This window comes from Antechinus flavipes, chromosome 1 (genome assembly GCF_016432865.1).
Source record: "Antechinus flavipes isolate AdamAnt ecotype Samford, QLD, Australia chromosome 1, AdamAnt_v2, whole genome shotgun sequence".
NCBI classification, from domain to species: domain Eukaryota; kingdom Metazoa; phylum Chordata; class Mammalia; order Dasyuromorphia; family Dasyuridae; genus Antechinus; species Antechinus flavipes.
In genome coordinates this window covers 715,993,928-716,016,587 of record NC_067398.1, presented here as the reverse complement: position 1 = coordinate 716,016,587, position 22,660 = coordinate 715,993,928, and the positions used below count along the sequence as shown (strand labels likewise).

At 52.5% G+C, this 22,660-nt stretch overlaps 1 protein-coding gene across 8 annotated transcripts in view; it reads right to left on the bottom strand.

Annotated features, from left to right (window-relative positions):
• Positions 1-480: 480 nt before the first annotated feature.
• OSBP2 (oxysterol binding protein 2) overlaps positions 481-22,660 on the bottom strand; it is a 243,366-nt gene continuing 221,186 nt past the window's right edge. For all 8 annotated transcript variants that reach the window (XM_051973137.1, XM_051973135.1, XM_051973136.1 and 5 more), the window contains 9 exons: positions 21,463-21,520; positions 20,886-21,032; positions 16,688-16,933; positions 11,192-11,312; positions 7,368-7,471; positions 5,532-5,627; positions 4,625-4,809; positions 3,517-3,740; positions 481-3,213 (listed from right to left, as the gene is read on the bottom strand). In XM_051973137.1, the coding sequence (XP_051829097.1) occupies positions 3,074-3,213; positions 3,517-3,740; positions 4,625-4,809; positions 5,532-5,627; positions 7,368-7,471; positions 11,192-11,312; positions 16,688-16,933; positions 20,886-21,032; positions 21,463-21,520 (1,321 nt within the window). In that variant the 3' untranslated portion in view covers positions 481-3,073. The remainder of the gene's footprint in view (positions 3,214-3,516; positions 3,741-4,624; positions 4,810-5,531; positions 5,628-7,367; positions 7,472-11,191; positions 11,313-16,687; positions 16,934-20,885; positions 21,033-21,462; positions 21,521-22,660) is intronic.

The following is a 22,660-nucleotide window of genomic DNA, read 5'->3' as shown; positions in this document are numbered from 1 at the left end:
AAGGGAGGTTAGGAGGAATGGCAAGGAAAGGAAGTGACGAGAGGAAGGAAGGAAAAAAGGAAAGAGAAAGGGAGGGAGAAATGGAAAGGAAAGGAAAAAAGGGAAGGAGGAAGAAAGAAAAGGAAGAGAAAGGAATGAAAGAAGGAAGGAAGGAAGGAATTTCTGGAAATTTCTTTTAATCCAAGGTAGGGAAGTCAGTCCCTGGGGCTGATGCCTTCTTGGGGACTGAATCCTTCGAGACTCAGAGTCTGACCCATCTTTGGGGCCCCAGGATCTTGGTGGGAATCAGGGCACCCAGAATGGAGCTACCTCTTAAGGGCGTGTACATGTGTGAAGAAGCACAGGTTCCATCTATAACCTTTTCCAAAGAAAGCGATGGATTTTGGGGGAACCCTGGCTATTTAGCAACGCAAACGGCCCCTTTGACCCAATCCAATCCAACCCCTACCTTCCTGGCTGATCAGACCGAACCTACCTAAATGACAGAAAGAAACTCAGCAGCACATTTATTGTATAAGCAAAACTCAGACAGAGACACCTGTCGTCATCATTTCCCGTTACTATAGAAACCAACGTCTATGGAGGTCAAATATAGAGATCTATCTGTATCTGTACATAAGTCTTATTTATAAATCAGGAGCCAACAAACACAAGATCAGAGGGCACTGGCATTCACGACACACCCACGTATCCAGTCTCTGCCGCCAAGATGGCGTCTTCAGTGCGAGATGTCTGCTCGCCCCGGGGGTCCGCGGCCCCGGCTCCGTCCGCCGCGCAGCCAGCTCGCTGTGGCCGATTTCCGCCTCCCGGTTCGGACCGAGGAGAGGCGTCCGCCCGGAGCCAGCGCGGCGGTTCTGGGCCTCCTGGGCCCGGGCGTTGCGGAGTCCAGCTTTCAGATGCGCCCACCTCCAGCCCCCAGCTGGCCCCTGGGGGGGGGGCTCCTCTGGCTCGGGGGTGGCTGCCTGCAGGCCTCGTCTTCCCCACAAGAGGACGACCTTCTAGGGTTCGTGGGTGATGGTGGCTAAGGTGCTCGCTTCTCCTTCGTGGGTCCTTATTTTAGGGAATGTTGGTGTGGAGAGTTAAGGAGGAGTCGGGACCTGGGATGACTTCAGTAGAGAGAACTCCCTCCACCATTCTCGGCAACTACTGTCTCAGGGACTGGTCTAGAGTCCTGAGAAGTGAAACCACTTGTCCAGTCGTGCAGCCAGCAGGAGGTAGGGGTGGGACTTTCTGGCTTTGGGGGCCTCTCTCTAGTACCACACACGGCCACTGAAGGGGGCCCTGGCCCCCATTTCCCAAGTGGAGAAACTGAGGCAGAGAGGGGCACAGTCTAACTGGGAGAGGCAGGCCCTGCGATCCCCCCCCACGAGGGGCTCCCTGGTGGTCACAGTGAAAGAGCGTGTCTTGCAGCCAGCCTCCTGAGACCCCATTCTGGGCCAGTGACTGACAGGGAGAGCCTGGGGGAAGGGAGCGGGAAGAAAATACAAAGAAGCCTGGGCTGTGGAGCTGGGAGAATGCTGCTTGTATAGTCTGCTCAGCGGAGCACATGAGGACCCTCTGGGCCTCTAGATGCTAAGCAGCCCCCCAGAGCCACATAGGGTGAGGGGAGAGGGAGGGAGCGGCAAACTCTGCCAACTTGTGTCCTCTTTACTTGAGAAGAGCTCCTCTGGTTGATCGGGGGAGGGGCTGGAGTAGCTGGCTCAGATTCAGAAGGGAGGGGGGGATATTGCACTGGAGACCCCTGCCAGGACAGTGGGAAAGGGCTTTCTGTCTGTTATTCATGGTTCAGCTTCCTGCTGCTGGGACTTCTGAGGGGCATTTCTCTCTCGGGATGGAAGAACCAGACTCCAACTTTCCAGTGGAGCCTGCTGGGAGGCTCCCGGGGGATCCTGGGCAAGCTCAATGCCGCTGCCACTGGGGCCCACAAAGACGCTGGCTCCCAGCTCTGATTTCTGGAACTCACTGCATCGCACTCTCGGGGCTGCTATGGTCCCCAGAGCCCAGAGGCCCCTCCACCACACCCACTGCTCAGCCTGGTCAGCTCTGGGGACAAGGGGCCGCTCCCGACAATCTGGGGAGGGGTCCAAAGCCCCCGCTTGCCGGAACCCTCAGGGCTCTGGCTCGGCCTGGGCCAGGAAGGGTGGAGGAAGGGGGAAGCGGCCTGTGTGCCAGAGGTTTGGGGAGCACCAAGATGAACAGCCCCGGAGCGGCTGTGGAAGGGCATCTGAGGGGTGGATGGGAGCTTCCCTCCGGAAGCACAAGCTGACTCCTTGCTCTCTGAGACAATAAACAACACTAAAGACTTGCAGCTTCCTGATAGCTTAGAAGTGATGTCTTTGCCTGGACACTTCTGGGGCAAGAAAGGACACTTGGAAAAACTGTCTGATAAGTGCTGTACTAAAAATATTTACTAAACATCACGGCTGGAAAGAAATGGAGATCAACAGTTTAAAAATCAAACAAAGTCCAAAAAAGGGGTTTCCTAGGGAGCCCTGAGTGAGCGTGCCTCGGGTGGGGGGGGCTGAGGCGCTCCCAAGGCTTCTCCTCCTGGGATCCCGGGGCGCCCCTGCCACCCGGAGAAGCTGGGTTTCCCACGGCAGTCTTTCTGGGATGAACCCCGCCTCGGAGCTAGAGGGGAGGCTAAGCACAGCCCCGGGGACCCCAGTCCTCACGGGAGGCCCGGGCCCTCCTCTCTCCCCACCTCTCTCCTGAGTGTCTGCCAAGGCTGCGCCTCAGTCAGCCCGGGAGGCCAGAACGTCCACTGCGCTAAAAGGTCGGGGGAGCCGCCGGTCCTCCCAGCCTGACTGAGTGACTAACTGCTCCCACAAAACAAAAAAGTCACTCTCAGCCAAAAAAAAAAAAAAAAAAAAAAAAAAAAAAAAAAAAAAAAAAAAGGAAGAAGAGGGGAAAAAAGGAAGGGAGATCCAATATGCGATTTTCATTAGTGCATAAAAAAATACGTTTGAATCCCTGGTCTGCTCGTGGGTTGTATTTGCGTTTCGCGTGTAGGTTGGGGTTTCTATGTCCCGGCCCGCTCCCGGCCACCGGCAGAGGGGCGGGCCCGAGCCGCGGCTCAGAAGATGTCCGGGCACATGGCCCAGTTCTGCTGCTCCTTCGCCTCCCAGTAGCCTCCCTTGTAGACATAGGCCTCCACCCCAGTGAAGGGGTCCAGCTTCTTCTCGAACCACAGGGGCTTGTACAGCTCGTCCTTCCCTGGGGGCAGAAACGGAGGCGCCTGTGGCCCGGCCCCTCGGAGCCCCGCCCGCCCGGCCCTCTGCCCCGGCCCTCTGCCCCGGCCCTGTGCCCCGGCCCTCTGCCCTGGCCCTCTGCCCCGGCCCTCTGCCCCGGCCCTCTGCCCCGGCCCTCTGCCCCGGCCCGGCCCTCTGCGGCTGCCCCAGCTCGGGGCTCCCGCGCCAACCAAGGGAAGGGCCCCAAGCGGAGCCGGGGGAGGGGGCCCGGCTCCCAAGCCCACCTTCTTGGGCCCATGAGGCCCCGTGCCCGCCGGGGCCCGCTCACCTTCTTCCAGCGTCTCTTGGCCACTGGACTCGAGGCGCTTCCGGCGGATCATCCTCTGCTTCTCCTCCAGCCGCTGTTTCTCGGCATTGGCCTCGTCCCACTGGCCGTTCTCCATGAGGCGCTGGTCCGGCCGCCACCGGCTGTCCGTGGGGGCCACGCCCTCTTCGGGCTCGTTCAGGATCAAGGCCAGCTCCGAGAAGTAATACATGTTCTCGGCGTTCTCCCTGCAACGAGGCGGCGAGAGGACGCCGCTGGAGGGGGGGCCCGGACCCCCGCGGCCCTCTTCCGAGGGGGCTCTCGCCTCTCCCCGGCCCCTCGGCTCCGCCCCCACGGGCTCATCTGGAGGCAGGAGCCCCAAGCTCCAAGAGCACGCTGCCTCTGCCCGCGCATTTCTACGTCCAAATCTGGACCCCCCCCCGCCCCCAGGGGGACCCTCACAGGGCAGGAAGCTGCCGGCCACAAGCGCTCCCAGGTCCCAAGTACCTCAGTACCTCCGAGTACGCTTTGGAAAGGAGCGGGAAGCACAGGCTAACACAGAAGGGGACAGGGAAGGGGCGGGGCCAGACCGGGATGGGGTGGAGCCAGGTAACGGCAGGGCGGGGTCAGGGCAAAGTTGGGTGGGGCTGGGATAGGGCAGAGCAGGGTGAGGCCAGATCACGACGGGTGGGATGGCGGGGGCGGGGCCAGGTGAGGGCGGGGCTGGGTGGGGTAAGTGGAGCAGGGCGGGGCCAGGGCAAAGTTGGGTGGGGCTGGAGTAGGGTGGGGCCAGACCAGGAAGGTAGCGTAGAGGGGGCGGGTCAGGCAAGGGCGGGGCCAGACCGGGCTGGGGTGGGGCCAGGTGGGGCGGGGCTGGCTGCCCCCACTCTATGGTACAGGGCCCAAGGCCTCGGGGATGGGCACTCGCGTGAGCCTTTCACTCTGGGGAGGAGTGGGTGGGAATGGGGGGAATCATGATCCGATGGTCTGGGCCAAAGCCGGAGGAAGCTGGATCCCCAAAGTGAGCGTCCCTCTATCTCTCCGGGCCCAGTTGTCCCAAGTCCCGGCCCTGGCACCCCCCTCCCCCAGAAGCGGGCGGAGCAGGTCCCGGCCAGGCAGGGGGCTCACTCACGGCAGAGGGTACTTCTTCCACAGGATCTTGGCCGGCAGGGTCTGGTAGACCATCTTCTGTTTGCCCTCCGTGCTGGGGCTGCTGTGGCTGCTCTGGATGATCTTGGCGCATTCCATCTTCTCATCCCACGAGCCCGACAGGACATAATGGGCCTTCTCTTTGCTATCTGTCACCACCCCGGTCACCTGGGGCAAGGATGGTTTGTCACCTTCCGGAACCCAGAGCCCAGGGGGGCGCCCCCCCACTTCAGCCAAGGTCAACGGATGGGGAGACTTTACGTGCACACCCCCTACTTGAGAGCTCCAAGTGCTCAACTGCTTGTCTCTTGAGGCATTTTTATTTCTGGCCCTATTACAGGGCCATCCTAAAGTCCCAGGGGAAGTTAGATTTACTCATTCTCAACTTCCTCTCCTTTTTACCACAGGGGTGGCCTCCTCCTGAGGAGCTTCCATAGCCCCCTCCCGGCCCTGGCATCCCCTGGTCTGAGCCCCCTCCCGGCCCTGGCATCCCCTGGTCTGAGCCCCCTCCCGGCCCTGGCATCCCCTGGTCTGAGCCCCCTCCCGGCCCTGGCATCCCCTGGTCTGAGCCCCCTCCCGGCCCTGGCATCCCCTGGTCTGAGCCCCCTCCCGGCCCTGGCATCCCCTGGTCTGAGCCCCCTCCCGGCCCTGGCATCCCCTGGTCTGAGCCCCCTCCCGGCCCTGGCATCCCCTGGTCTGGGCCCCCTCCCGGCCCTGGCATCCCCTGGTCTGAGCCCCCTCCCGGCTCTGGTATCCCTTGGTCTGAGCCCCCTCTCAACGCTCCCATTTTCCAGCCTCTCTGGGAACCCCAGAAAGGCCCCAGTCGCCCGGGCATTCTAGCCCTTGCCATGCATCGCTCTGCCCCCCAGTGCCCTGGCTGGCAGCCTTACCTTTCGGGTGTAATCTTTTGAGAAGTAGCTGTAGGGTGTAAACTTCAGTAGACACTTATCCTTTGTCTTATGGTTAATTATCTCTATGTCTCCTGTCTAGGAAACCGGGAGAGAGGGAAGTCAGTGCCTTGGGCCCAAGGTGGAGGATCGCCTCGCTGAGGCTCCAGGTACGACCGGGTGGGCTCCAAGCCCACACTCCCTGGGCTGCTTTGGCTGAGAACTCCCCGAGGAGTCTGCCAGCCAGTCGGGCAACCCGCGTTTCTCAAGAGCTTCCATGGGCCTGGCACTGACTGAGCTAAGTGGGAAGGATAGACATGGAGGCGAAAGCACAGCCCCCCTAGAGGAACTTATTTTCTAAAGAGGGAGACCCCATGGAAACAATGGCACCCACCAGCCCCCCCGAGGGCAAAAGGAAGGAAAGGGGGAGAATGGCCGGAGACCAAGGACCCAGGAGAGTGGGCACGTGAGACGAAGGGGTCTGTGCATCAAACCCTCCCATCTGATAGCGCTCGGGACAAATCCCCGCCCACAGTGACGGTCCGGGCCAGGGAGAGGATGACATGTAGGCATCGAGGAGCCAAGAGTGGGCAAGGAGGGCTTGGAGCCCCATCCCCGAGCACTGTTCTCTGCTTGTCCAGGCTGGACGTAGGTTCCTCACGATAAGGAACACTGACAGCATCTGGGCAGCTGTGGGCAGGAGGGAAGAAGGGGCTCCCCCAAGACATCAGTCCCCCCACTGCCTCTTCCAGGAGGACCTCCCAGGTCTGACTGTGGATCACCTCAGGGGCGGGACCGGCTCCTCCTGGGGGCCGTATGCCCAGCACAGCTAAATGCTTGGGGACGGCTAGGAAGGACTGGGAAGAGGATGAGCTCTCTTAGCCCCAGTAGCTTCAGATCTCCATCTGCACCTCTTCCTCTTGGTTCCTCAGCTGCTCCCCCTCATATGCACCTGCCCTACGGGCCTATAGGGGCTCCAGAAGGATAGGTCGGGCTTTTCCCACCTGTGTAGACTTGGTCAAGCCCTTTCTCTCTCTGGGCCTCAGGTTCCCCAACTACGAAGGTCCCTTGCCTTAGCTCCAGTGACCACCAGTGCGGCCCACAGAGAGGAGGAGGGTCCACACTGGTGCTCCCAGTGCTTTTACCTGCAGGGTTCTTGATTGCCTGGAAGGCACAGAGACATGTCTGGCCTTCTGAGCATGTGGCCCTTGGCCACTGGTCTGGCAAAACCCTGGCTCTAGGCCTGTCAGGGGAACCCTGAAGGAAGAGTGGGGGGGAGGGGAAGTGTTCCCTGCCACCCAGAGGGATCTCAACACCTCGTCTTTCCTTTGAGGGAAGGGATGTGAAGAAACAAGATACTCTGCCCCCGATAAATGCCGTGGATGGAAGCCTGGGCCATGCTCCTGGCTTTGTCACTAGTCCTGGCAGGAGCTGGAGACTCAGCCTCTCCTCTAGGACCGACCATTTACTTCTAGCAATCTCTAGTATTCTCTTGGTCCTTTCCCAGCTCTCACACTTTTTCTCTCCCCTGGGCGGACCTCCCACATTCCGGAGGCCTTCTCATGCTCTCACACTCCCAGGATCCCAGGATTTTAGAGCCAGAGCTGAGCTGAAAGTGACCTTTCCCCCTCCTCCCCCCAGATATCCAAGGGGCTCCAGGGCCTCAGCAGCTGGCAGAAGTCTGCATGCAGGCCCTTTGACTCCAGACTTGGGGCTCTTCCCTATTTTACGTTTCTAAGGGTCTTTTTGGGTCTGACATTCTGGGCTTTCTTTCCCTAGAGTGGGCCTGCGGAGTAGGGAGTAGGGAGTAGGGCAGGGGGTGGACAGGACTGTTCTTGCCTGATCAATCCAGAGCTTGCCCACAATGATATTGTGCACAGTAGAGGTACTTTTCCGCCAGATGTAATGATTCCCGCTGGCATGGAATTCGAGGTGAATGTCACCTGGGAGAGAGAGAAAGGCGAGAAGTCGGCTCACCCAACGAAAAACAAGAGGGCATCTGCGGGCGGTCTTGGCTCCCATTCATCTTCCCTCTCCATCTACCTCATTCAAGTGAGAGTCAAATGAATTTTTTTTCAATGAAAAGAGATTTTCTTTGTCTCCTATCTCACTCTCACTGGAAAAGAAACAAAATCTTTATAAAAATATGAATTTTTTTTGATGTTAGTTATTAAAGATCATCCCTAAGTGCAAAACTCTGTAAAGGGTTAAGGGGGATCGTACCATTAAGGGGCCGGTCGGTTCTCCGAAAGCCCCCACAGCTGTCAATCATACCACACTTGAAGGAATTACAAAGCAGCCTTTATTGACACAGATAGTGCTTGGGAATTGGGAATGAAATAAATGGGAGGCAAGAGGGAAGAGGAGGGAGGACAGAGAATGCACCTGCCTCTCGGTCTCCTTGTATCATTATCATTCTCTCACATGAATGGTCAGAAATAGACCCCCAGCAGCCACTAGCAGGATGCACCCGTAACAATTAGTGCCAGGTAAGATACTGGATTGAAAATGCTTCGATAAGATCCACGGTTATTACAACAATGGAAATGGAAACGCGGGAGAAACGCTGAAAAGGATGCCCGTGTCATTCTCTTGTTTTCAGAAGTTTAAAAGAAGAAATCAAACCTAGCTACAATTAGGACAAAATGCCCTAAATCACTATTGATTAGAGAAAGGAAAATCGAGACAAGTCTGAGCTTTTCTCACATCTATCGGAAAAGACAAATGCTGGAGGGATGAAGGAAAACGAGCACGCTGATAAACTGTGGGTGCAGTAGTGAAGTCTCCAAGTACTCTGGACAACGGCTTGGAACTACGTCCAAAGGGCTATTCTGCACGCCCTTCTGTACCAGCAATATCACCACGAGCTCTATGTCGCAAAGAAATCAAAGAAAAAGAACAATGAACCCATCTATACAAAAAATCTTTAGAGCAGATTTTTTTTTATGGTGGCAAAGAATTAGAAATGGAGGGGATGTTCATCAGCTATAGGCTATGATTGTGATGATCCTATTGTGTTATGAGAAATGGTGAGCAGGATAGTTTCAGAGAAATCTGGGAAGACTTATTTGAACTGATGCTGAGTGAAATGAGAACTAGGAAATCATTGTGCACAGTACAGCAATGCTAGAATGATGATCAGCAATAAAAGACTTGGCTCCACTGATCAATGGAATGATCCAGGACAATTCTGAAGGACTCATGATAAAAAATGCTATCATCCTCCAAAGGCAGAAGTGATGAACTGTGAGGGCAAATTGAAGCACAATGTCTTTCCTTCTTTTCTTCCTTCCTTCCTTCCCTCTCTTCCTCTTTTCTTCATTCCTTCTCTCTCTTTTCTTCCTCCCTTCCTTCCCTCACTCTTTTCTTCCTTCCTTCCCTTCCTTTCTTCTTTCCCTCCCTTCTTTCCTTTCCTCCTTCCCTCCTTCCTTCCTTTATTATGGCCATTATGGAAATGTGTTTTGCAAAATTTGACATGGCTAATTGATATGAACTACTTGCTTTCTCAGTGGATAGAGGGCATGTGAGAGGGAGGGAGAGAATCTGGAGAGAATCTGGAACTCAAAATTTAAAAAAGAAAAGAATGCTAAAACATAAGTAACTAACAATTGTAAAAGAAAGAAAGGAAAAAAAAAACCATTGCCATCACCATTCCCTTCTCTAGATTCTTTCTTTAGGGTCTGCAGAGCCCTCCCCTCACAAAAGCTGGGAATATTCTCCCTTCTTCCCTCTGCCTTCTGAACTTCCTGGCTTCTCTTAAGTTCTAACTAGAGTTCCACCTCCTCCTGGAAGCCTTCCCTCTTGTCGATAGCTCGCTTGTACATGTGCTTGCTCATTGTCTCTCCCATTAGTCTGTGACCTCGAGGACAGGGAGTCTCTTCTTCCTCTATATCTTAGCTCAGCACAATGGCTGGCACACAGATGGCACATAACACTTGTTGACTTCTCCTATGGACCTTAGTTTCTTCCAGAAATGGCAGGAGCTGGAGGAGAGACTGGTCTGGGTGGTCTCCGAAGCCCCTTTCCAGCTCTGTGCCTTGATGTTGGGTGAGGACGGAGAGGAAGAAATGATATGCTGACCTGCAATGAGAGCCCAAGGGCCGCGGAGGGAACTCCAGGCCCCAGGGGAGCACAAGAAAGGCCCAGGCTCAGGGGGACAGAGGCAGCGCTCCCAGGCAGAATCTAAAGTTTAAAAAACATACTTGGTCGTAAGGAAAAATGACTTCCCAAGTCAATGGAGACTGGCTTCTCGAGAGAAAGATTTAAAACCTTCTCCAGAGAAATCTGTGACTCTGGGAAGGGAGAGAATGGTGCTCTCAGAGGGAGTGGGGCAAGGCCACGATGCCTTGGTGTGAGGCAGTGAAACACTCCTGGGAAGTGAGCGCCTTCTCAGAAAAGATCCCTTCAGGTGAGTGACACGGGAAGCCCACCCAGGGTCAAGGCCCAGCTTTGTCACAAGCTTCCATTTCTGGGCCTGGGGAGGTAAATAAGACAGCTTGGACTAGGTGTCTGTGAGGGCCCCAGCTCTCCCGCTTCAGATCAGTGTTCCCCTCTTACTCTTCTCTTCCTTCCAGTCCTCCCTGATGCCTTCCTCTGGCCTAGACAAGTCTGACCTCCATGCCTGTCTCTGCACTAGGAAGGCTAGGATGACCCAAGTTCCTGCTTAAGGAGATGCTCCTTTCCTCTCAACCATCCCCCGTCTCCAGCCCATTCTCCACAGAGCAGCCTCCCCGAGGGCTGTGGCTCACCTTCCCACATTATTCCCCTTCATATTTCCACCCTTAGCTAAATCAGCCTTGTCACAGTTCATCCAAGTCAGCGTCCCGTTTTCTATCCATGCCTTTGCTCAGGCTGCCCCCAACCCCCAATATCCTCTTTTCTCTATGTCCTAGAATTCTCAGCAGCTCGGACATTTCCTTGTCCAAGAAACCTCCCCTGATCCCCACAATGGCCGCCACGTTCTCCTTTCTCAAATTATATCGTAGTTAAAACTTCTCTGTATCTGGGAACAGAACAGAAGTTCCTCAAGGGCAGGAGCTTGAGCTGTTGCTTTTTTGTCTCCAGCACTGCTGCACTGGCTGCCACGTAAGCAGGGAAGGGCTTATTACAGAGAAGTTCAAATAATTCCCCAAAATGCAAATTCTTTCCCTCAGTTCTGTCTCTGGCACAGTCCATGATGCATTTCAGAGAGAATCCGGGGGGGGGGGGGGGGGATTCTGGAAGTCCACGAGATCCCTTTGACAGGGCATGTGTTACACATTTAAAAAATAGCATAAAAAAGGACATTTTGCCCTTTATCACCATTTTGTGAAGTTAAGTCTCCACTTCATGTATGTCTCCTTTTGGAGACATTATTCCCCCTTCCCAGCTACCTTCAACGTATGGAATGGCACAAAACCACCCCTCTCCTTTATCTTAGGGTCCCCCAATCCCCTCCCCCAATAAAAACTTCACTCCCAAGCCTGTTTCTCCCTCCCTATAAATTGTGTATTAACTGCCTAGAAATCAATGCTTGGGGGGCCTTGGCTACTGAGAACTTTGGATTTTATTTGTTTCTAAAGAAATTGCTTGCTAATATAAGCAAATTAATGTGTTTGCTAAATAAATCACTGTCTGGATGTAACCACTTGGTTTCTTTATTTCACTGAAATGCACGGTCTTACCTAGTGGCATAATGGAGAGATATTTGCCCCGGAACTTGCTGGAGATGGTGATTTCCTGCCACAGGGTCCAGCCATTTTTGGAGAACACATGGTGGGCAGCTGCAGGAGGGTGGTGGCTCACCTAAAAACAAGAGGAGGAGGAGGAGGAGAAGAATTCAGATGACCTCCTGAGGTCCGGCACTGGCAAAGATCGACCAAAATGAGTCAGTGTTAGAGAGGCGGTGGAAATCCCAATGCAACCACGCACTCTTGGTGGAGCTGTAAACTGGTACTCCGTTTTGGAAAGCGATTCGGAATTATGTTATCAAGGCAAGTGTCCAAACTCTGACCCGAAGGCAACACTGCTAGTCCCTTATCCCAAGGAGGTCCGCAGAGCACCATCAAGCAATGCTGAAGCCACTGAACCATACCCTATACTGAAGTCAACCTCCCCCTAGCTGACCTTCCTCCTGAAGAAGAGGTTCTGAACGTCAGTAGGCTCCGCCTGTGTGGCAAAGTGTCTGGAGCCGATTCTATTCAAGCCGAGATACAAGGCAGGGGAATCTGCCGCTCAAACCAAAGCTGACCGACATTTCTGGGTTATGGGGCAAGGAGGTTATCCCCCAGGAGTTCGGAGATGCCTTCTTTGTCCATCTCTCTGAAGGAAGGGAAAGGGATTGTCTGTTGACAATCACGATGGTGGTGGTGCGATGTCTCCTCTTGGTCACTGCCAACGAGATTCTTGCCAGAGTCCTCCTGAATAGATTGATCCTTCACCTGGAAGATGGTCATATACCCGAGAACCAGAATGGCTTCAGAAAGGGCCAAGAAGTGGCCAGTATGGTGTTTGCTGTCTGACAACTGCAGGAGAAATGGCAGAAACAGAGCAGAGGTCTGTGGAGAAGGTTTGTTGATTTGAGCAGTCTTTGACACTATTTGCTGCAAGGGCTTGTGGAGGACCATGGCCAAATCTGGTCGCCTGGAGAAGTTCATCAATATTATACATCAGTTCCCCAGTGGTACGCTTGTACGGGTTCTGGATATTGGGTGACGCCGTAACACCTCCCCAGTCACTGATGGAGTCCTGTGCTTGCTTTCATGCTTTTTCATGGCACTTTCAGTGATACCACTGGACACTTCCAACAGAGACAGAAATGGCACCGAGGTCAGCTACTCCCACTGAGGGTAACTTGAAAAGGCCGCTGACCAAGACTAGAGTAGAGTGAGAGCCGGTGCACGACTTTTTGTTCACGTTGTTCACACGCCTAAGGAACACTTGTCTAAAAGACTATTTTACAGCAAACTCACACAAGGCAGGCGCTCACGTGGAGATCGGATAAAGCAAGACAAGGATGCTCTCAAGTTCTCTCTGAAGAACTCTGGAACTGATTGTGAGACGTGGGAGACCCTGGCACAGGACAGCCCATCATCAGAGAAGACTCTGTTCTGTGGGTGAAGCACTACTGCGGGAGCTCAAAAGAAATGTGAGATGCACAAATGCAGAGACGTCTCTATTCTGGCCGTTCGTACTGGACTTTTGGTCCAAGGGGTGGTAGAACCGTCATGGTTCCCACAACAGACCTGATCAGCTATAGGCCGACACACAACAGAGTGAAGTCACTTTTGTCCTCTTCAAGAACAAAGGATAACAGCCAACCCCAAGGAGGTCTACAGTTAAAATAAAGCCCTCCAATACAGCTACTTATTTACAGCAACTCTTTTTTGCAGAAATAAAATGAGAAACAGCTAAATAAGAGGCATATCGATGTCACATGAATCGCCAGAAATAGCGACCAAAAGACTTATTAGTGAAAGCACCAGAATCAGGAAAATAAGACATCCACATGATGGCAACAATTTACATAGAAAAAACAATACAATCTCGACTCAATTTTAAGAGATTATCATGATTAAGTTTGGAGAAGTGAGAGAAAGTCCCACTCACTCCAGAGAGAAAAGGAGCTTCTGTTTTCCACAGGTTATTGCTGAGATGCATTATAGGTACTGTACAATGGGCACTTTCCAAATGAAGCTTTTGACCACCATCTTCAGGTTTTCTTCAGTATTCACTAACATTTTCCCGGGGGGGAGGGGGCAGCTAGATGGCGCTGCAGTGGATAGAGCACCAGCCCTGAAGTCAGGAGGACCTGAGTTCAGATCTAACCTCAGACACTTAATGCTCCTGGCTGTGTGACCCTGGGCAAGTCACTTAACCCCAATTGCCTCAGAAAAACAAAACATAAAAAAATTATTTCCAGGTTTCCTCAAAGACAATGATGTCTTTAAGGAAGACCACAACTTGAAAGCTCACATGGCTCATCTCCCCAACTATTTTTTCTTACAGTTGATGGAATGTAGCAAGTGCTCCCAGCATGCCTTGGGGCACATCCTTAAGCAGGCACTTTCTGGCTGGGCAGAGCTGCTAAGAGCAGGACTAAGAACCCCTAGCGGCCTAATCCAAAGTCTGGTCCATTCCTGTTCTCTCGTTTACCCACGTTCTTATCTCTCCGTTCTTCTTTGGTACCATTGCTACAGGTGATGCATAGGATTTGCCAGATAGACTTTTAAAATGACGTCCCTGGCCAACAGGACTCTGAGATAGTCTCCGAGATCATCTACCGTAGACAAAGGAATCATCCAACATCATTCTCAGAACAGACAGGAGTCAGGAAGCTGACCTATGGGTCACACCTTTGGTACATCTCCCGACTCATGCCCGTCATCTTGTCTACCTGAGCTTCTGTCTCAACCAACTCTTCTATTCTTTTCATATTGGAAAGTCATCAAAGCCTAGTATCTAAGACTAAGACTTTCTGAGACTGGAGAGCAAGTGCTTGGGGATGTTCCCCAATGCCACTTGTTTCCACTGGCCTGTAAAACTCTGCCCAAATGTGCACCTGCAAGAAGAAGCAGACAGCAAAACTATACTAGTGGGGGATCTCAACTTTGCTCTATCAGAACTAGATAAATCACAACATAAAATAAATAAGAAAGAAGCTAATAAATAGAATTTTAGAAAAGGTAGCTAGATAGGCCTTTGGAGAAAAGGAAAGAAGAAAATCAGATTGTTAGTATCAAAGTTTCTTCCTATCACAATAACACACAGAGGAACACCTTGCTGGCCTAGATGGTAAATGGAAGTGGCCACGTCTCAGGCCACATGTGAGGAATCATTGTGCCAATTACTCAGGGTGTGGACAAAGGGCAGGAGAAGCTTATGTAGCACGTGACTTCAAAGTAGCCCCTCAAAGACCATCTTTATATTTCCCTGAGAGTTGAGAACAAGGAGGGGAATAGTGAGCCAGGACGTCAACCCCAAGTTTTCAGCTGTGATGGGAGCGTTTTCCTCCGGGCATGTCCCCCGAGCGTCTGGCCCTGGGTTTCTCTTTGGAAATGGAGGAAATGATGACGAATGCTTTGAGTCCCCTTGTCTATGTCAGGGTCCCCGAGTGCTCTGAGAGGTCTGTTTCCCAGGTTCTGAAGGAGAATCTCCTTCCAGGTGATTGGCAGTGGTGCTTCTCTGTCCTGTTTCTCTTCGTCACTGTCCTTTGCTGAATCCTCATCCGGGTTGTTCCTGCTAACCGTGGGCGCCCCCCAACACTTTGTCCTGGGACCTTTACACCACATCTCCCAGGCTGATCTCATCAACTTTGTCAACTGGCAACTCCTTGCTGTTAATTCCTAGATTTATGGATCCAGTCGTGATCTTTCTAATGAGCCAGTCTCAAACGATTGAGTGCCTTTTATTTATCTAGAACTAGGATGCTCCAGCGACATTCTGACTCAAAATGCTCAAAACAGAACTCTTGACCTTAAACCTTCCTCTTCTCTCAATCTCCCCAGGACCGCCAAAGGGAGCACCGTTCTTCCTTCACCCAGGTGTGTCTTCTTCGGCGTCATCCTCACATCTTCACTTTCATTCATCTTCTAGATCCAATATGGGGGCAAATTTTATCATTTCACTGTTTCTAGCCTCACACCATTTCTGATACAGGTTTCTTCAACTTCACAGCCTCCATCTCCTCTTTCCTACTTTTAAAAATTTAAACAAATTTTTATTTTCAGTTCCAAATCTTTCCCTCCTTCTTCCCCTTCCCCCACCCATTAAGAAGGCAAGAAATATGATAGTCATTAAACCTATTTCCATATGCAATAAACTCTAATTAGTTTCCCTGCCTTGAGTCTGACCCCATTTGAATCCCACGTCAAAGTGTTTTCCATAAAGTACAATTCTGACCACGTCACCTCCCTACTCAAAGTGACCTCTAGGGAGAAAGAAAAAGCATTCTGGATGGTGACAAAATATCCTGCAGGCACCTTATTTGCCGGAGCTGGGGCCCGGAGCTTGGCACAACCATCGCGCTTTGTGCTCTGCCTGATGCCACCCTTTGGCAAAGGGAATTGTTCTGACGGGCACCAGATTTTCACTGATTTCCTGTTTCCCAGGGCCCTGAGAGCCAGAGCGGGCGCCATCTCCTCACAAGCTCACAATCCTGCTTCGTGAGAGAGCCAAGTGCCCCGAACCAGGTACTGCACTTCTGTTCCCCTCGTGCTAATTTCATTCTGCACCCCGCTGCGAGACAACAAACCTGGAGACTTTTCCCTCAGGACCCAGGACACCTGCCTGGTCCACACACGAGTCTGCCGTGGAAACGAGCAATGACACCATGGTTCAGTCTGCTTTTCTGCCTTTGCCCCAGCATGGGAGGCCTTCCTGCTGAGGAGGGCTTCCACTAGCGAGCGTTTTCCTCACTGAGATTCATTTGTGTCCCGATTCTCCTGTCTCTAGCCTGCTTTCTTCCCACCTCTCTCATGTTCTGGCTCTTTCCTTCCCTGCACATACTCTGTGACCACTGGATCCCATCTCAGGGCTTCTGCCCTGGCTGTCTCCTGGCCCCGTAAATGGAATGTTCCCTTCTCCTCCTGGTCCTCCTTGGTCCCAGCTGCTAGTTTCCATTTGCCCTACTTTGTGCTGACACGTCTTCCCATGAGATAGTAAGCTCTGAGGGCACAGACTACTTTTACTTTTGCAGTCTCCATCACAAGGCCTGGCACATAACAAGCCCTTCACAAGAACTTACCTCCTCTGAGATGTTGGTGACTTCTGGTACCCCCTGCCCTGGCCCTGCCCTTGCCCCCAGTCTGCACATCTTTGATTTCCTTCCCTTTTCTCTAGCTCCCTTGGGCAGCTGTCTGGTCTCTGATAACGCCCCTCTCATGCTCGGAGGCCTTCGTCCCGGCCCAGCATCCCTGCACTCAGCCACGATTCCTATTAATTGGTGTTTCTGCCTTGTAGGACACGGACACAAGGAACCATCTCACAAACTGAGTGGTTTAGACTCAGAGTTAATTTAAGTAGGTGGTCTTGCCTCCAAACCCTCAAAATAAATGGAGGGAATTTAAAGTCCTTCACTCTGATGCAATCTCTGCCTTAAGTGAAGAGGGTCAGGGGCCTTGGGAGTCCCCTAATCCCCACAAAAGCGGGAACCGAGCTTCTGTGGGCTGAGTGCTCCCTACCTGCTCACAGAGGGAACGGAAGCCCATTTCTTCCATCTGGTCCAGCTCATACGTCTCTCCCAGCATGGGATTGAATGGCTTAGCTATGCGGTTGACGGTGGTGGAGTAGGAAGACACTGAGAAGGCGGCCACGAAGCACATCTGCTCCGTGGAGTTCTCGCACTTGACGGCCTTGTCCAGCAGTTCGTGGTACTCCAGGTCCTCCGTCAGTCGCTGGAGCATGGACAGGGGCTCATTAAAATTCACCTGCAGAGAGAACGGCACGAGCTCAGCTCTGGACATGGCTGTAGACTTTGCTCCTAGCTTCCTTCCCCGCGAGCACACTCGGGAAAGTTTCCTTATTTGCAAAATAGAGACCATAACAGCACTTACTCATTGCAGGGCTATTCTGAAACTCAAATGATTATGTCTCTATGTAGACAACAGGTAAATGTTCGTCTATATACGCACACATACGTATCACAGTTAGTCAGCAAGCCTTTATTAAATGCTTCCTACGTGTCAGATAAAAGGAAGGCAAAGGAGCTTCGTCTCAAGGAGCTCACACTCTAAAGGGGGAAGGACAATACACAAACCACTAAGTACAAACGGACTATATATAGGACACATTAAAAATAGTTAGCAGTGGATACAGCACTGGCCCTGGAGTTCAAATCTGGCCTCAGACACTCACTGGCTGTGTGACCCTCACAAAAATCACTTAACCTCAACTGACTCAAAAAAAAATCAGCAGAGGAAAGGCCCTAAAACTGAGAAGAATCCTAGGGAAGGGAAGGGAAGGGAAGGGAAGGGAAGGAAGTGGGAGGCTGGATATACTTTGTAGCTTTTACATTTAGACCCATCCTGAACAAGAACCTGTCAATCGAGAAGATCATACTTCATAACTATGAATTTGACAACCCCTATTAGTCGCACAATCCCAAATCTTGATTGTGAAAACAGCATCATTTCAAGAGATCCTAAATGTCCGGGGATCTCAGATCTCACTCTCCTCTACAAGCACATCACTTACATGGCTATAACTGGCCACACTCAGCTATCATTCCAGCTCCTTCTTTACCGTACAAGCCCAAACCCTCTTCTTCATGCTCACTGTGACCCCCAACCCCTCATCCCTTCAGGGCTTTCTCCTCTGCTCTAACTAAACCCTCCTCCCTTTGCCATCTTGACCCTTCAATCAACCAGTTCAACTATGTAACGTCTTCTACTCTCCAGTCCCTTGGCCCTTATATTGTTGAAATCTGCTAGACCTCAGTCTTGGCTCCCTCCCACTGGCTGCTGCCTTTGCTCCTGTAGGTGTTGACAAATCAAACTGGGAAAAAAGCACGCGACTGTTCGGACTGGGCCCAGAACTAATTTTTATTATCTAGATCTGTGGGTGCTCTTGCTGTTGCTAGGTAACCTGACCTACCTCCATTACCACTTCCCCATTTCAACCTCCATGGTGGCTCTTTCAAACCTTCTCATCCCTCCACATATTTCCATGGTTTCCTTGCTCCTTTTTCTCCCTGTGAGAATTTTGTCTCATTTTTCACTGAAAAAAATCGAGGTAATTCTCCGATTCTCCTCCTCTCTCATCATTCAAATGCCTTCTTCCCTCTCTTCTGTCACCCTTGGCTCCCACGAGGAGATGGCTCCTCTCCCTGTCAAGGCGACCCCTCTAACCTGAAGAGTCGGGCTCCATCCCAGCCCGGTTTCTCCAGCACATTGCCCTCCTCACTTACCTTCCTGGCTGCTTCTCTACAATCTGCCCGTCTCTCATCCTCTCTTGACCCAGGCAGCTTTGCCAGCTCCCCTCCTGTCTCTCCTCCAGTTTCTGGTCAAGCTCCCAACGCTCTGTGTTCTGTCTTCAGAGCTCATCATTCAACAGAAATGACCTTCTCTCTCTGAACTTCCCCACGACCCTTCGATCACCCAGTCGGGGACAGAATTTCCTCCTGGATGCTAACTTCTCCCCAGGCTCTCGGTTAGTCTCTTAGCTGTCTGACCTTTCCTCAGTCTTCTTTGCTGGATCTTCATCCAAGTTATATCTGCTAACTGCAGGTGTCCCCCAAGGCTCTGTCCTAGGCTACTTCTCGCTTCCTTTGCTCCCAGATTATCTCATATACGTATCTGGTCAGTTTTTCTCCTGCTCTCCAGTATCACATTTCCAAATGCTGCTTGGATATTCCAATGATCGTCTCTATGCAGATTTATGCCCTTTATCCAGCTGCCTCTCAACCCGGCTATCCTGTAAACATCTTAAAGCCAAGGTGTCCAGAACTGAATTCGTTATCCTTATCCCTGAGCCCTTCCCCTTTTTCTAACTTTCCTATTACTGCTGAAGGAACCATCATCTTCCCTGTCGCCAAGAATCGCAACCCGTCTTCCTTAATTCCTCTCTCACCCCTACATCCGGTCTGTGGTCACATCTTTTTTATTCATTTTTTACCTTCTTGACGCTTCTCGTTTGTATCTCATTTTCTCCTCTCAGAGTTTAGCTCATCCCCTCCTTCCCAGACTATTGCCACAGGCTGCTGGTGGGTCCGCCTGAACAAATCTCAGCTGCCAAAGGGATTTCCACATGCCGCTGCTCCCACCACCGTGTCTACGTGCTCAATCAATCACTTCCAGAATCAAATACAAAATCTGTCGTTTGGCTTTTAAAACTCTCCATAACCGGACACTTCCCAGACCCTCCCACTTTTCCAGTGTTACTTCTTGCATTCCTGACACTGGTCTCCTTGCCGTTCCTTCCTCTCCTGACTCCCGGTGTTTTCACACTCAGGCTTCCTTAAAGGCCCACTTAAAATCTGTTTCAAGTGGGAATGAGGTAGCTGATCACAGGGTCAGAGAACCGTGGAAGTGCAAGGAAGCTTAGAGACTGACTATCCCAAAGATTTTTATAGACAAGGAAGCTGAGGCCAGCTGAGGTCACAAAGACAGCAAACTAGGACTTTCCATCACCATACTCATTGCCTATATCTTTTGAGAGTTAGAACTATGCAATTCCTAAACTCTCTTTTCCCTCTATTTTCTTTTGTTTTTTTAAAGCAAATATAATTTATTGATGCTTTTTTAAAAGAAAACATTCATTTCTGAAATATGTATCATTCACCCCAACAAATCATTCTTTTGTAGAATTAAACAAGGAATGAAGAATAAACCAACTCAGTAAAACCAAGCAGAGCATCGGTCAAGACTGCACACCCCAGGTTATTCTTCAAGCACTGATTAAAAGTGCGTGTAATGTTCAATATCCCTAGTCCGCCATCTTTAGTCAAGGGAAGGGGCTAAGCTTGATCCAAATGATGAGAAAGTATGTCTTGTTTTCCCTTTCCATTTATGTTCCTATGAGTATTGTGATCATAGTTTTCCTGGTTCTACTGACTTCATTCTGTATCGACATAGGTGAACTTTTCTAGACTTTTCTGAATTCTTCCATCAGTGTTTCCTACGGCACAGTAACTTTCCTCCACACCCCACAGTTTGCTTGGCCATTCTCCAGTGCCTGGTTATCATAAAAAGTAATGATGTGAACATCTGGCGAAGAGTGGGACCAAGGGAAAATGAACATTTCAGTCCCTTGCTTAACACAATTCCTAAATGGTTGTCCCAATTCCCAGCTTAATCAGGGCCTGTCTTTCACAGTGATCGTCATCTCTGCCACTTTGCTGGTTTGCCCAAACGAATCTATTATCTGCAGAGACAATGGGCCTGCACCCTCCCTTTTACCCAACCTTGCTCAGATGACCTTAATTTAAGCTCTGGCTCTCCTGCCTGCTCTGTGGGTGAGCCCCTGGTGCCTCCTTTTTAAACACAGGTTTCATGGATGAGCTTGGAGGTCTCAGGGTCCAGGCTTGGGAGCTCCCAGGTGTTCCTAGGCAGCCTGAAGAAAACCAGCTTGGCCATGACCAAGTGAGAAGCAGCAGGGCACGGCAGAAGAGCCCTGCCCAGGTGAGCGGCACAACCTTATCGAACCGCTTGTCTCTTCATCTGCACAATGGAGAGAACCCTGCACTTCAGGCCTCTCTCAGGGCTGGGATGGGGACAGGACCCCTCACATCCTAGACTACAGGAGTAACGCTCATCCTTATCACCAAGTCACAGCCCTGGGACCCAGACAGACTTAGGGCCACTTTTCTCTCTGGGTGTGAAATACAAAGCATGAAACCATGGGGGAACCCCCAACCGCCCCCGCCGGGGCCCCGTCACTTACAGGCATGGGGATCTTGGACAGCTCTTTGCCGATACAGTTCTTCATTATGCTCCAGAGGTTAACGTTATAGTTAGGTTTGTCAGGGATGCGTGTCCTCCTCTTGACTTTGGGTGGGATGCCCCCTTTGCGCGAGACGTTCCCAAACACCTGCCAAAAAATCAGAAGGAGGAGCTGGGGCCTGGGGCTTCAGCCTGGCGGAGTGCCAGGGAGAGTGCCAGGGCATGTGCTCGGTGGGTGGCAGGGCTCAGGCCTGGGGGGCGCCAGGCATTCTGAGCCCTGGGCAGGCCTGGGACTACCGGGGCCCGGCCTCCCTCCACATCTGCCAAGCTCACCCCCCCGCATGTCCTGGCACCCTCTGAGCAGGGCCAGCCTCAGGCCCATGGGGGAAGCAGCTTCTTTCCCTTTCCCAGACAGAAGCGTCCTCATTTGGAAGACACTGGGAAAACTCAAGAGAGGGGAGGGGGTCTTTCGGTCTTCAGGCTCGAGCTGTTGCCTGGCTTCTGGCCCCCAGGCCTCCCGAGGTCTCACCCACTGCCCCGGCCCGGGGAGCCCATCCTCTCTGGCCCGGCTTACTCACATGGTCCTCAGCGTTCCACTCATCCACTGGGCTCTCCTCATTCCCACCTTCAGCAGATCTGTGGAAAACATAAAGGTCAAGCGGTGTTTGTCGAGCCTCGTCTGCAGTCCAAAAGACTCTGGGGTTCCCCCACACCCCAGTTTAAGCAGACGGCTTTTTGCCTGAGCACCTCCAGGAAAGGCCGGCCCATAGGGCAAGCTCTTGCGGCTCCTCCCGGGTGCTTGTCCAGGGGCCAGGCTTGCTAGGAGGAACGCCAAGGCTCATGCTGGGGTGTGAAGGACCCCCAAGGTCCTTTCCCCACCGTACTCCCCAGTCCCAGGACTCCTGCATCGAGGAGCCTGCACTGAGGGACCTGTTATCCTGGAGGGAGCGCCCAGGGTCTGCGAAGGAGGTTTGGCCCTCTGCAGGGCACTCGTCATTGTGTCCTCGCCGCCCACTAGGTGATGGAGGCGGGATTACCTCTGTTTTGCAGGTGAGGAATTGGGTCTTCGAGAACTGACGGGTCCCCTGCCTCTGTCCCACAAGGAACGGGCCGGCAGCCCCTTGCACAAAGGGCCATCGCCAGTGAGATGAGCCTGCGGGTCCCTGGCCCAGGACAGCCCTTTCTGACTCTGCTCCCGGCTGGACAGGGGACCTCAGGCACGTCACCGGCCTCTGCGATTTGGGCTGACGATTCCTAAAGGGATCCCCCTCCTCCTGCCCCAAACCCTCATCTTTCTCGTTGGGACCATTTCTCAGCGAGTCCCCCTGGTGCCCCTAACTGCCATATTCGGCCGCTTGGCCAAGTCTAGTTACGGCTCCCTCCTCTCCAGTGCCCATCCGGGTCACCATCCCTCATGTTAAGATGCTTCTGTGATGGGCTAATCTCCCTCTCACGTCCTCCCCAGGACAAATCTTTCCAGTTCCTACAACGCAGCCCAGCCAACAGCAGGAAGGGCTGACCACACGGCAGTGCTGGGAGGCCGCCTGTCTCCAAGAAGGGCACGTGCCGACGGTCCTGGAGTCGGGAGGGCCCAAATTCTGATCTGTGCTCGATGGTTACCCTGCACCATCCTCCTCCTCTGTGTTTGTGGAACAAAGCAGTGAGAGAAGGCCAGGGGAGGAAAGAAGGGGGCTCTGAATCTCTGGAAAGCTAGCGCAGCCCTCAAAGCCATCCCCCTTTCAACAGAGGAGGGAATGGGCCCCCCCACACTAAGCC